Below are 14,673 nucleotides of genomic sequence, written 5' to 3'. Positions count from 1 at the left end.
TCGTACCTGAAATTAATTTTGTTCCTTCGAATATCAGCATTTCTTTGTAACCAAGAACATAACCAATGAATCTGAAATTAATTTTGTTCCATTCGTTCTTTTGGATATCGTCCAATCAGCTCATTCCATTTCTTTTTGTGGGTTGGACTAGCTGAATGAGCGAAACTAATCCGAATATAAACGAAACAAATTGCGAAAACAAATCATTCTAACATAACTAATATGATGAACCTAAATGAAGAGGCACTGCCTCTCAAAATTATTAATGTAAGATCAGTATGGTTTCTAGCATTGTTTGCCTCAGTGTGGGGGGGGGGGGGCTAACAGCGCCGCAAATTTTTGTCCTCTTTGTGGGTGATGCTTAGAGAAGCTCAGGATGCTTCTGCAAGTTTTTTTTTTTGTTTAATCTATCAAAACATGCTTTAGTAAACACAATAATGAGCATAATTTCCTTCAAAAAGGCCCACAGTTATAGTCTATGGCAGTGATTCTCAACCAGGGTTCCGTGGAATACTAGGGTTCCTCCAGAGGTTGCTAGGGGTTCCTCCAGAGGTTGCTAGGGGTTCCTTCAGCATTGGGCAATTTCTGCCTCTCAGATAAGTTCCCACTCACACCATTGATCTTTTTAGCTATCTGTAAGGAGGTAATTCTTCCCATTGGCCACAATTGTAAGTACCATTCCTCTCACTGACCATCACACTAATGTATCATGAGTTGTAGATTTCTAATTTTTAGCAGGGGGTTCCCCGAGACCGGAGAACTATTTCAAGGGTTCCTCTGTGTTGAAAAGGTTGAGAAAGGCTGGTCTATGGGGTTAGCTGCTGGAAGGCTCTGGAGGTGTAGGGTTCAATCATTGATTAGGCTTGATGACCGTTGTGGCCTGCCTCTCCGTAACCAGGTAGTCACCTGACCAAGGATTCAAATCCATATAAGGAGGTGAGAGTTAAAACTAAGGTTCAGGCTGAGGTCGATACAGGTGGAGCACAACTGGAAGTCTTAAAACCAACTACGTTTTGGCACCTGGAAGCAAAGGAAGGAAAAACTTCCCACGCCCAAGAAACCATAATCTGAGCTCTGTCATGGAGCTATGTGCAGACCAAATGAAGTCCTTTTTTTTAAGTCTCCGCAAACCAATTGGAAGTTGGTATGAGGTGAAGAAAGGTGTGTAGACTCAGGAGACAGGTTAGTTCTTCAAGAAGGAAGTTCCTCAAGAAGGAAATGGGTGGAGCTGTGGAAATCTGCTTCAAATGGTCTTTTTTTCAGAGCAGAACACACTAACTGGCTGAAAGATGTGACGGGAATGAAATGGCCTATCTTAAATTATGCATTATGCAAAAGACACGCAGTACCCCCTAAGAGCCACACAACAAAAAGCAAAATTGCCCATGGGACTTTTAAAAAGCACACCTCAGGACGTACCAGGTAAAATTTATAAATGATTTATTCAACACCCATTTAAAAAAAAAAACACATGTAATACAGAAAAAAGAAAATATAGTAGACATCATCATATTAGTAACTTTTACATTCGTGTGATAAACCTTTCCATGAGCCCTGGATATGTCACAGAGATGACTGTCAGTGGTCTGGAATTGCTGTACTTGGTCTCGACGCATTTAGCAAGCGGAGTTAGTGGTCTGGAATAGCTGTACTTGGTCTCGACGCATTTTGCAAGCGGAGTCAGTGGTCTGGAATAGCTGTACTTGGTCTCGACGCATTTCGCAAGCGGAGTCAGTGGTCTGCAATAGCTGTCTCGACGTGAAACGCATCGAGACTGAGCACAGCTATTCCAGACCACTGACGGTCATCTCTGTGACATATCCAGGCCTCGTGGAAAGGTTTATCACACGAATGTAAAAGTTACTAATATGATGATGTCTCATATATTTTCTTTTTTCTGTATTACATGTGGACTTTTAAATGTGTCTTTGAATAAATCATTTATACCACTTTTACAAGGTGGTCTTAAAATACCTACCTCCACCCCTCGTTTTTGGAAATACATTATTTTTTTTCTTACCTACCTTTTTAGAAAGAATACATTTTATTTCCTTCCAAGCCCGGCCGCGCAGTACATCACGTCTTTCTGGGGCGCGCCCTCCTCCGCTGCCTTCTGGGACCTGTGTGTGTGTGTCCCAGAAGACGAGCTGGCCATTCACAAAGTGCCGTGCGACTCACAAATGCGCAGTAGGAAACCGGCTGTAAAGCCTGAAGGCCCCACTGTCGGTTTGGTGGGGAGAGGCGGGGGATAGGAGCGAGGCTTTGGGCAGCCGGCCTCATTGCTGGATCCTGTGATAGGCGAGTGTCGGTTTAGTAAAAGTCAGCAGCTATACTTTTTGTAGCTGCGGACTTTTAATAAACACAGAAATGAATGAAACGCCTCTTTAATGCAGACTTTACGAAAACCGGTGATACAATCACACGAGCAGAAAACCGGCCACTTTATTAGGTACACCTCCCTAGTACCGGGGTTGGACCCCCTTTTGCCTTCATTCTTGGTGGCATAGATACAACAAGGTGTTGGAAACGTTCCTCAGAGATTTTGCTCCATAGTGACATGATAGCATCACACAGTTGCTGCAGATTTGTCGGCTGCACATCCATGATGTGAATCTCCTGATCCAGATCTGGTGAGTGTGAAGGCCATTGGATGAGATCTGGTGAGTGTTTAGGCCATTGGATGAGATCTGGTGAGTGTGGAGGCCATTGGATGAGATCTGGTGAGTGTGGAGGCCATTGGATGAGATCTGGTGAGTGTGGAGGCCATTGGAGGACAGGGACCTCATTGTCCAGTGGTGAGATGATTGGAGCTTTGTGACATGGAGCATTATCCTGCTGGAAGGAGCCATCAGAAGATGGGGACACTGTAGTCATAAAGGGATGGACATGGTCAGCGACAATACTCAGGTAGTCCGTGGGGTTTAAAGAGGAAGTAAACCCCGATGGGTTTATTTCCTCTTTTGCTCCCCGCAAGGCCTGCAAATTAAAAGCATAATGGGCTAGTATGCATCACATATTAGCCCATCAAATGACACTTGCCTGCAAACGAAGCCCGCACTGTCCCCTGTGCAGGCAGCGTCCATCTTCACCCCTCTTCCTTCTGGGGCCACGGGCTCCGGCTCTGTGACTGGCCAGAGCCGCGTGACATCACTTACGTCAGTCATGGCATACGCTGGGGGAAGAAACGACACAATGGTCCGTTTCTTCACAGTGCATACGCCGATGATGTCATCGGCGCACTACAAGTGAAATATTTCCTAAACGGCGCACGTTTAGGAGATATTTCAGCTACCTATAGCTAAGACTTATTCTAGGCTCCCCTATAGATAAAAGTAACACAAAAGGGTTTACAACCACTTTAAACGATGCTCAATTGGTACGAAGGGGCCCAAAGTGTGCCAAGAAAATATCCCCCCCACACCATTACACCCCCACCACCAGCCTGAACCGGTGATACAAGGCAGGATGGATCCATGCTTTCATGTTGTTTACACCAAATTCTGACCCCACCATCTGAATGTCACAGCTGAAATCGAGACTCATCAGACCAGGCAACGTTTTTCCGATATGGAAGAAGAACGCATAGGGCGCACCAGCCATGTGCATTATCGTTATTAGTGCAGCGCTGGCTCCTGACGAGCATGCGCTATATGTTTTTTCAAAGTTAAACCTTCCTGAAACCACAGCTTGGTTTTGGGCTAATTTACTAAATTTATGGCTTCAGTGCCAGTCCAGCTGGGTTGCACGGGGTTCTCCTTGGCCACTGGTGTCGCTGTCACCACCGGCAAGAGTAAGAACGCATTTTAGCTGGGTGTATTGAATGCCACGTTTCTTTCGGAACCAGCCCAGTGGGAGTGTTCTTCTGCTGTGCATTCTGGGAGATGGCATTTAAGGTACTGACATCACGTGCGTTGGGGTTCCGTTACGGAGAATATTGTCTGCCTGTTTGGTTCTGGTCCTCCTGACCAGCCCCCTGGCCCTCCTGGCCTGGGGTGCGGAACCATGAGTTTCCAAGTCTCGGGGCTGGCGAGCCCAAGGCAACGTAACTGCAGGGACAGGCCTGAATAGATTGGTCCAAAGGTGGTCTGGTGCCGCCTCATCTAAGGGAGAGGCCCAGAAACTGGAAAAACCCCAGGGGAGGACTCTTCGGGAGAAGGCCGTGCGCAAGGCTGGTTTCTCAGAAGGAGCCTGGAGGTTTGGTTGAAGGACACTACATGGATCTACACTCATACGGTATCGCCGGATCGGCTGAGAGATACTGGTACCGTATGATAGTTCTTTAAATTTGTCTACGTCCCTCAGTATTCTACACTCAGGTCTGTGGCAGAGACTTTCTCAAGTATTTTATGCTCAAGTCTGTGGCAGAGACTTTCCTTAGCACCCTACCGGCTGCTAGGCCTAGTGATATGAGGTCTATCCGGGGGTTGTAAAATCACGGTTGTGGTTCTCTGGATTTTTCCTACAAGAGACTTTCCATCATTTTTCTGCAGTCCAAAGTACCTGAACTTATTCCTAACCCTCTACCCTAAACTGAGAGACTCTGTTGTTGCTTCAAATAAATCACCCAGAAGAAGTTTCAGTGTCGGTTTCCACATTTCTTTGGGCCATCTACCACGGGAAACCCTAGACGGAGACGCAATATGAGTAGTCGACAAGTAGCAGCATCCAGTCACAGATGAATGATACTTCTCCAAACGTCACAAAAAAACCTCACAAGAGTCACTGCCAGCTGACGCGTTTCGAGGGGCACATCCCCTCTTCCTCAGAGCTCAGCAGTGAGCACCCCTTCAGCAATCCCAATGTTTATAAAAGCACACCCACATACAAACACGTGTGTATGCACATTGACACCTGTAGTCAATTAGTCAATCAGCCAGTCAAAAAAAAAACAAGGCCTAAACACCTCCCACTTTCCCTGGTAGGCTGCTTTTTTTGGGGGGGGGCAGCCCCCCGGGGAAAGTGGGAGGTGTTTAGGCCTTGGTTTTTTTTGACTGGCTGATTGACTAATTGACTACAGGTGTCAATGTGCATACACATGTGTTTGTATGTGGGTGTGCTTTTATAAATATTGGGATTGCTGAAGGGGTGCTCACGGCTGAGCTCTGAGGAAGAGGGGATGTGCCCATCGAAACGCGTCGGCTGGCAATGACTTCGTTTTTTTAATGAAATTTTGGAGAAGTATCGTTCATCTGTGACTGGCTGCTGCTGCTTGTCGACTACTCATATTGCAAGAATAATATCCTTTGTGAGTAGTTTTCGTTTTACCTTTCTAATAAATGTAACCCATGGATAATGCACATGGCCGGTGCGCCCTCTTTGTTCTTCCATTTCTGACTTCTAGGGTTCCCCCGCTCTTGAGGGCAGCAAGGCCTGTGCCACTGTATTGCCGGTCAGGTGGTTCGCTTATGCGTAAGAGTGTTTCTTTTCTGTGTACGCAAAAAACGTTTTTCCGATATTCTATTTTCCAATTTTTGTGAGCCTGTGCGAATTGTACCCTCGGTTTCCTGTTCTTAGCTAAACAGGATTGGCATCTGTTGTGTGGTCTTTTGCTGCTGTAGCCCATCTGCTTCAAGGTTTCGCCATGTTGTGCGTTCAGAGATGGTATTCTGCATACCTTGGATGTAACGAGTGGTTACATAGTTAGTCAGGTTGAAAAAAAGACACAAGTCCATCCAGTTCAACCACAAAAAATAAAAAATAAATAAATAATAATAATATCATACAATCCCATATACCCAATTCTATACCCACAGTTGATCCAGAGGAAGGCAAAAAAAAAAACAGCAGAGCATGATCCAGTTTGCTAAAGCAGGGGAAAAAATTCCTTCCTGATCCCCCCGAGAGGCAATCGGATTTTCCCCCAGATCAACTTTACCTATAAATGTCAGTACCCAGTTATATTATGTACACTTAAGAAATAATCCAGGCCCTTCTTAAAGCAATCTACTGAGAAGGCCAGAACCACCTCTGCAGGGAGTCTATTCTACATTTTCACAGCTCTTACTGTGAAGAAACCTTTCCGTATTAGAAACCTTTCCTTATTTGAGTTACTGTTGCCTTTCTATTATTAATATTATTCGGAATTTACGCAGCGCTTTACAATATAAAAAGGAGACAATACAGTTACAATACATTAAAATACAAGAGTATTAAGAGGGCCCTGCTCAGAAGAGCTTACAATCTAATAGGGTGGGGCAGGTGGTACAAAAGGTTATAACTGTGGGGAATGAGCTGCTGGAAGTGGTAGGAGATTAGTTGGAGACGTGATAGGCTTCCCTGAAGAGATGAGTTTTCAGGGATCGCCTGAAGGTAGCAAGAGTAGGGGATAGCCGGACCAGTGGAGGTAGCGAGTTCCAGAGGATTGGAGAGGCTCTGGAGAAATCCTGGAGACGAGCATGAGAGGAGGAGACGAGAGAGCTTGAGAGTAGGAGGTCTTGAGAAGAACGGAGGGGACGGTTTGGGTGATATTTGGAGACAAGATTGGTGATGGAGCTCGGGGCAGAGTTGTGAATGGCTTTATATGTTGTGATTAGTATTTTGAATTGAATTCGCTGGGTGATTGGGAGCCAGTGTAGGGGTTGGAGGAGAGGGTTGGCAGACACTGAGCGGTTGGTAAGGTGGATAAGTCTGGCAGCAGCATTCATGATAGACTGAAGAGGGGAGGAGCCTATGGAGAGACAGGCCAATGAGAAGGGAGTTGCAATGGTCATGACGAGAAATAACAAGGGAGTGAATGAGGAGCTTGGAGGTTTCATTTGTTAAAAAGGGGCGAATTTTAGAGATGTTACGGAGGTGAAATCTACAAACTTTTGACTATCATCCCCCACCAGTCTGCCCATTCTCCTCTGACACTAACGAGGCATTTTCCTCCACACAACTGCCCCTCGCTGGATATTTTCTCTTTTTTTCCCACCATTCTCTGTAAACCCGGGAGATGGTTGTGTGTGAAAATCCCAGTAGATGAGCAGTTCTTGAAAAATACTCAGACCGGCCCGTCTGCTACCAACAACCATGCCACGTTCAAAGCCACATAAATCGCCTTTCTTGCCCGTTCTGTTGCTCGGTTTGAACTTCACCACGCCTAGATGCCTAAATGCATGGAGTTGCTGCCACGTGATTGGCCGATTAGCAGTTTGAGTTGCCAAGCAATTGAACAGGTGTACCTAATAAAGTGGCCGGCGAGTTTATCTGAGCCGAGGTGTTGATTGGTGCACTTGGGGGGGGGGGGGGGGGGGATGTGCCGGAGGAACCGCTGCCTTGTGTTGGACAGCAGCATTCCCGACTCTCCATTTTATTCTATTTTATGGTTGCCGCAGCACATTCAAGTGTAAAACCTGTGAAATTAGACCAGATTTATGAGACTATACAGTATGCAGCCTGGCTGCTTCACCGAAATAAATCGGAACGGTTCAACCCGGGCTTGAATGGTGCAGAAGGTGGAGCTCGGTTGCATCAGTTAGTGACATAAAAGTACGCCAAAACTTTCACCCCCCCCCCCCACCCACACCCCACCTTTGACCTTTTAATGTTTAACCCACTCTCATGGCTCGGCCTTCACCGCCTTTCTCTCTTTTGGGTTTTGGCGAAGGGCATTGGATTTCGGACTCCAGTTCTCACTCCCCGGCGCGGGGATGTTTGTGCTTTTCTAAGATGACATCATTCGCGCTGCAAATCTCTAATTTACGACGGGGGCAAACCGCAGTCCTCTGCGCAGACTTTTATAGGTCCCTTATGAAGTGTAAGGAAGTCTAGCCTAAGTGTGGAGCACACTACCCCTGGCCGTCCATAAATCAGCCTGTGTGTTTTTTTTTTTTTTTTTTCACCGACGGCCTCGCCGCTGCAAGCTGTGACACCACTTGTAAAAATTTGTAACAGCCAGAAAATTCAAAAAAAAAATATAAAAATAAATAAATAAAACGATTCAGACGGGACTGTGCCAGAGCTGGCGGGACAGACGGTGCCAATTTCACAGCGAAGGGTGAAAAATGACTGCCTTATAGACGGTGGCACCGGGCAGGCAAAAATAATGACACGTTCTCGGGTTTCACTGAGACCGGCCTTCTGTATTCTCTCCATAACATGTTTAATGGCTATTCTTCTCTTCTTACTTAAAGTGTATGTTCATCTTAACAACGACTGGATTTTAATTGCTCCCTTTTTTTTTTTTTTTTTTTTTAGTTTAGTAAATATATCAATAGAAATATTTTATTTATATTATTTATTTATTTCTATATTATTTTATCTGTTTGAGAAGTGCAAAAAACCTGATTTTGTTAGAAATTAACCACTTGATCTTCGGTAGGTTTCACCCCCTTCATGACCAGACCGTTTTATTTTTATTTATTTTTGCTGTACAGCACTGTGCTAATTTATCTGGTAATTGCGCGGTCATGCAACTCTGTGTCGGGACAAAAATGCTATAAATTTCAGTGTACAAACAGAGCTTTCTTTTGGTGGTATTTGATCACCTGCTGTTTTTTTTTTTTTTTGTTTTTTTTTGTGATATAAATGAAAAAAACTAAAATGTATTCTGCTTCATGTCTTTGGTTAAAAAATAAAATAAAAAAAACTCTAATGACCCGATCGGACATTTCCGGCAACAAAACCGTGGAATTTTGTTCGAAGTTCGTTGGCTCCAACTTGTCTTGCATACACACGGTCACACAAATGTTGGCCGACGATTACGAGCGTGGGAACGCGGTAACGTACAAGACGTACGACCAGCTGAGAAAAAGGGAGTTCAATATATATATAAATTGATCTGTCTTGATGTACTGATAGCCCCAAAATTCCGGGACAGTACAAATACCCTCCCCCAAATTGCCCCTTTTTGGAAAGAAAACAGTCTAAGGTATTTAGTAAGAGGCATGGCAATTTTTTTTTTTTGAAGTTGCAATTTTTGAGTTTATCTTGACAAGAAGCATGCTTTTAGGAGAAAGCTGAGTGATGGAGACATGATTTGAACACCGTGCCACTTCTTCTTGCACTGCCCAGTCAAAATCTGGGCAAGGTTCAGGATAACCTGGGCTCAGATGGCAGGGGTTAATTGATGCTGTTCATTAGACTCTGGACATCAAACGTTCTGTGAGGTAAATCTCTGGATAGAAGGTTAACGTTGCATATTTTTATTTTATTTTATCTTTTAATCAATTTTTTATCATATGTTTGGCTGGAGTTCTGTGTTACCTATACTTTTGAACACATCCAATTTTGCTTTCTGTTCTTTCCTCTATTTAGGTCAGTGGAACATTTTCAGGCCACAGCCCCCTGAACTGAACATAACGGAGATTTCTGAAATGCAGACTGAAGCATTGTAGTGGGAAATAAAACGTTCTACTGATGTCCAGCCCCCAATACTAAGAGATGAGAACCATTTTCAAGCCAACCTCTAACCAACCCGACACAAGAGGTGGCTGTAACCCAGAGAACCGGCTGCAGCACTGGAAAGTCTTAAGCAAGATGGCCGATGTCTCGACTGTTACCTGACCAGAGAGCCATAGACTGCGGGCCGGAAAAAAAACTTCTTTGGGAGTAAGAGGAAATAAACTGTAAGATCCTTTGTGTGCTCTCCAGGCTTCCCCCATCTTTGGGGTGATCCTGCACTTCAGTGATTCCCTGCTGAGCTGGAATTGGGAGAGGTTAACACATAAAAACAATTGCATTCATCTTATCATCATGACTGCCAAATTCACATCCATCAATGGACTCCTCGCACCCTCTGATTTTCAAATTGGTTTACTCATATTTTTTAACGACGCTTTAAGGAACAAAACCCAAGACTTGGGTGAGACCTTTCTCAAGTGCCTATCTCATTGCATCACCGGTCTGAACACAAAGCCTAACATTTTTAAAATATTTAAAATAGCTGCCCCTACACTGTTGCCTTACTCCACCATCCCACTAACCAATGGTCCACCAAAGCCGCTCTACATAGCGGTCTCTGGCTGATCTTGCCGATATCATCACACTAGACCAGTGGTCTCCAAGCTGTGGCCCTTTGCTTGTCTTTATCCGGCCTTTGAGGCACTATTCCTCCCTCTCCTCCTCTGGTGCTTCCCCACTCTATGCACATGTGTTGTCAACAGATTGATGCCACGTCCATTGAGACCGGAGCTTGGAGGGTGGCATCCATCTTTTGTAAAGGCACGGTGAATGAGGCGTGCCATAAACTTGCAGTTGTCAACTGGGTATTGACCATTTTTCAATGACCTTACTAGGGCAGCATTAGAATAGTAGGGGGAACAGAGGTAAACTTAAAGTGATTGTAAAGAATTTTTTTTTATTATTTAATAACAATAATGTCATATTTGCCTGTTCTATGCTTTAGTTTTGCACAGAGAAGCCCCAATCCTCCTCTTCTGGGGTCTCCTGCCAGCGTACTGTCCCCCCCCCCCCTTTCTGAGCACCCATTGCTATGGGGCTACTTGTGCAGTCTCAATCCCGAGTCTATTGACACAAACACAGTGCAGCTCAGCCCCGCCCCTCGCTCTCTCCTCATAGGCTGTGATTGACAGTAGCAAGAGCCAATGGCTCCTGCTGCTGCCTCCATGTCCAGTAAGGAGAGAGAGAGAGAGACGCTGCTCTCAGGCACAGACCTGGATTGAGATTGGCTCAGGTAAGTATAGGGGGGGGGGGGGGCAGAACACAGAAGGTTTCTTATCTTATTGGAGAGAATTCATTAACATAAAAAAAAACTTTTCAAACCACTTTAAAGTGGGTCTTCACCCCCTTTCCACCCCCCCCCCCTTCCCCTCTTGCACATGATTTTTTTATTATTATTATTTTTTTATATACCTTTTTTTTCCAATAAAGTGCAGCCCCGCCCCCTTTCCCCATGCACATCATTTGCCTAGGCCAGGGGTGTCTAAACTTTTTTCAAAGGGGGCCAGATTTGATGAACATTTGTGAGGGCCGACCATTTTGCCTGACATTCTTTGAACCATTAAAATTTGGTCTAAATGTGTTCGTCCGAGCACTAATACCCTGCCCAAAAAGAATTCTCTTGCCTTTGTGGCTGTATGTGGTGAAGAGACGAGCTTGGGCGTGTTATTTGTCATATATCTCTCTATATCTATCTATCTCTTTTGTGGCCCCCAACGAATCCCCAAGCGCCGCTCAGGACTAAGAATGAGCTTGGATATACCATATTTATCAGCGTATAACACGCACCTTCACTTTAAGAAGGAAGTGTCAGGAAAAAAAAATGAATTTTAAATAAAGAACTGTGAAGCAAAATAAGGGTCAGTGCCCACCCGCAGCCTCACCATTGCAATCAGTGCAGCCTCGCCATTGCAATCAATGCAGCCTCACCATTGCAATCAATGCAGCCTCACCATTGCCTCAGTACAGCCTAACCCATGCCCATCTGCAGCCTCAGAGGGGGCAGGGAGGGGGGCAGGACGAGCACCAACATATTACATACCAGAGAATCTCCTGTTTACTCAGCGGCCTCTTTAATACAAAGTCCCGCCTCCTATGATAGACAAAACAGTCGTCCAATGGCAGCCCAGGAGACGAGACTTCCTATTACAGGAGATTATCCTGTATGTACTCTGACGGCGCTTGTCCCGCCCCCTCCGAGGCCACGCTGATAAATACGCTATATAATTTTTTTGTGGCCACAAAAGATATACAGATTCAAATCACCCGGGCGGGGGGGCGTATTAAACCCGAATGCGGGCCTTAATTGGCCCGTGGGCCGGACTTTGGTCATGCCTGGCATAGGCGAATGGCATACACGGTGCTCGCTATGCCTCCTGGGATAGGTATGTCGCATATATCCCAGGAGGCATAGCCCTTCATTCTCAAAAGAGGATGGGGGCTGAAACCGAAAAAGCCAACAGGCCTCTTGATGACATCAACAATATGGCGGCATGGGACCGAGCAGTGGAAGAAGTGAGAATGCTGGATACTCTGGGTGGGTGAGTATCTGAAATGTACTCAACACCACCCAGTAAGCAGGGATAAAAAAAAAAAGAGGGAATAGACGGGTGAAGATTCTTGTTAAGTAGATGGACTGGAGGGTACCTAGTGTAGGGTTGAGGGTGGCTTTTGGGATTTTGTTGAAGTGACGAGAGGTTCGCTTTTTAGCAATTTCATAACATTTCGCAATTCTCGACAATAAGCTCCACATGTGACACACAGGGTGAAACTTTGTGCATTGGCTTCATTTTCATCCCAAAGTAGTAGTACTAATTTACCCAGTGAATTGAGAACATCCACAATCTGGAAGTATAGTGGGACAAACAGAGGGCGAGGGGGCAGAGATCTTTTCCTTGTGCCTCTCTGTTGGTTCTAGATCTCGGTGAATTGGCTGTGGAAAGCCTGCTCAGCAAAAAATAATTTCTGTTAATGACAGGTCCACTTTACAATGCCAGGGGTATTGTTCCCTTATGGGATTCTATTTATCTTATTTATTTAGTTCTACTACAAATTATGTACCCCAACAAATTTAAAATGAAAGGCTTGTAGTAACTTGGGTTGTTCCTTTATTGCTTACATTGCTCTGGCAAGCACAGGCTGTGCATTCAGATATAACGGGGCTCACAGAGTGCCGCCATATGTAAAGGGAAAGTCCATGCACTAGCTCTCTTAATACCTTAAAAGATGGATGGGCTGCAAGAAGGGGGAACTTTTTGCAATGGGGAATGATGGGGGGTTTGGCAGCCATTCACTTGTAAGAGGGAACACCCCTTGCCATCATGACCCCCACCTTGTATACAACACACAGGCTCTCATTCAGTTGTTTTTATATTTATTGGAACATAGAAATCAGGCCAGAAATATTGAACAAGAAAAGACAATGGAACACCAAAAACCGATTCCGATTTCATCCATTTTATTTTTTTAAGTTAGTTGCCAACACGTCTTGGGTTTTTCCAATCTGCTTTTGTTGTATGACAAGGAACAGATGTGGTTAGTGTGTGTTTGAGAACCTAAAAGACACTAGACATCAAGTTACTGCCCTTCCCTACTCTTTCTATCCTGATCTGTCACTAACCACAATTGTCCATTATCACAGCAGTATCAGACAACACAAGTTGACTCTAAAGCTTGAAAAGGGTGAGAGAAACCCCCAAAATGTGTTGGAAGATCACATCTGAGCATTCTAATAAACTGGCTCTCCATTGTATTTTCCTAAGTTAAAGTTCTACCCAAGGTCCCAAAAGGTCTACCATATTTCCTCTGAAATATCAACTATCAGACAACACGTGTTGAATCTAAAGCCCTGAAAAGTGAGAGAAACCACTAAAATGTGTTGGAAGATCATATCTGAGCATCCTAGTAAACTGGCTTTCCATTGTCTTTTAAAGTTATACCCAAGGTCCCCAAATGGTTTACCCTATTCACCCTTAAATATCAACCATCAAAAATGGGCAACTTTAGGATCCGCCACCACTTTCAACCCAACTGGTCAATCAGTAGTAATGACACGCAGAGAACTCCTGTATAGTTGAACGGGCAACCCATCAACCAGCTTTAGCCAACCCATGGGCTGTGGACTAAGTCATTAATCACATTTCCAGCTCCTAATAACATTTGTGAGTTGAAAGCAAACCGGTACTGAGAAAAATACAGCCTGCCACTGCTGACCTTTCTTCAAAACATCTTGAAAAGGACCCAAGGTCCTCAAATGGTCCACTATATTTACTTTGAAATATCAACTATCAAAAATAGGCAACTTTAGGATCCACCACCACCTTCAACCCAACTGGTCAACAAGTATAATGGACACAAAATTTGAAAGCAAGCCTGTGCTGAGAAAAATACAGCCTACCGTTGCTGACCTTCTTCAAAACCTCTTCGAAAAGGAGCTATCGGCCATTGCCTGGCTTTATGTCACTAAACACAGAAATCCATTAGGGAAAGACAGGTGGTCATTTTGAAAATTCCTTCCACGCTTAAGTGGAACACCCCTTTAAGGAGGCTTAACTAATTTTCTACAGACTGTATAGTGATATATACTGAGTATAGAAGGTGTGGGTATCAGGAACATAAAAGAATGTTAGCTTATCCTTTCCTGATTTGTCCTTCGATGATGTTGGCTCTTCATAGGTTCTGATCATTCAGGACTAGAGGAATGTTTATCCAGCTCTGAAGCCTTCCTATCATATTCTGTATCTTCTGTACAATACTCGCTTTGAAGGCTTGGGGGGGGGAGGGGGGCGGAGGGGTGGACCTTCTTGCAGGCAGGAGATAGGTAGGGTGGTATGACCGGGTCGATAGATTTTAAGTCTCTTAGAAGAAAAAAACTGTACCTAGCCAACCTTGACAAAGCAATCTATTTATTTTGATATATATTTGTCTGAAAAAAAAATCTAATTAAAATATTTTCTGAAATATATTTTTTTTCTTGTTTATGATTTTTTTTTTTTGTTTGTCTATAAAATTTATAATAAAGTAACTATTAATCTATTCTATTATGTGTGTACTTTTTTGTGTATTTTTCATTTTATTTTTAACAGCTTACATATTCTATACCTAATAGATATCCCATCCTGCTAGCCGTACTCCAGTGCATCAATGGGTTTCTTATCTTGATCGCTAACCAGTCTAAAACAGCTGCAGGCATCACCCCGTTATAACCACCTAAAGTCCAGTGACGTATGGGTACGTCGCTGGTTGGCAAGTGGTTATAATGTGCAGCTGCTGTTGTGATCTACCAAATGTTTT

The 14,673-nt window shown here is 44.3% G+C and overlaps 1 protein-coding gene across 1 annotated transcript in view; it reads left to right on the top strand.

Moving 5' to 3' along the window:
- The window catches only part of CHRDL2 (chordin like 2), a 153,469-nt gene extending 139,054 nt beyond the window's left edge, over window positions 1-14,415 (top strand). Inside the window, exon 11 of the mRNA XM_077451225.1 lies at window positions 9,238-14,415. Within this exon, the coding sequence (XP_077307351.1) occupies window positions 9,238-9,317 (80 nt within the window). The 3' untranslated portion in view covers window positions 9,318-14,415. The remainder of the gene's footprint in view (window positions 1-9,237) is intronic.
- The last annotated feature ends 258 nt before the right edge of the window (window positions 14,416-14,673 follow it).

Source organism: Lithobates pipiens, unplaced genomic scaffold, assembly GCF_037356315.1.
Source record: "Lithobates pipiens isolate NorthernLeopardFrog02 unplaced genomic scaffold, aLitPip1_a1.2 Scaffold_23, whole genome shotgun sequence".
Classification (NCBI taxonomy): domain Eukaryota; kingdom Metazoa; phylum Chordata; class Amphibia; order Anura; family Ranidae; genus Lithobates; species Lithobates pipiens.
This window is presented reverse-complemented; position numbering and strand designations above follow the sequence as displayed.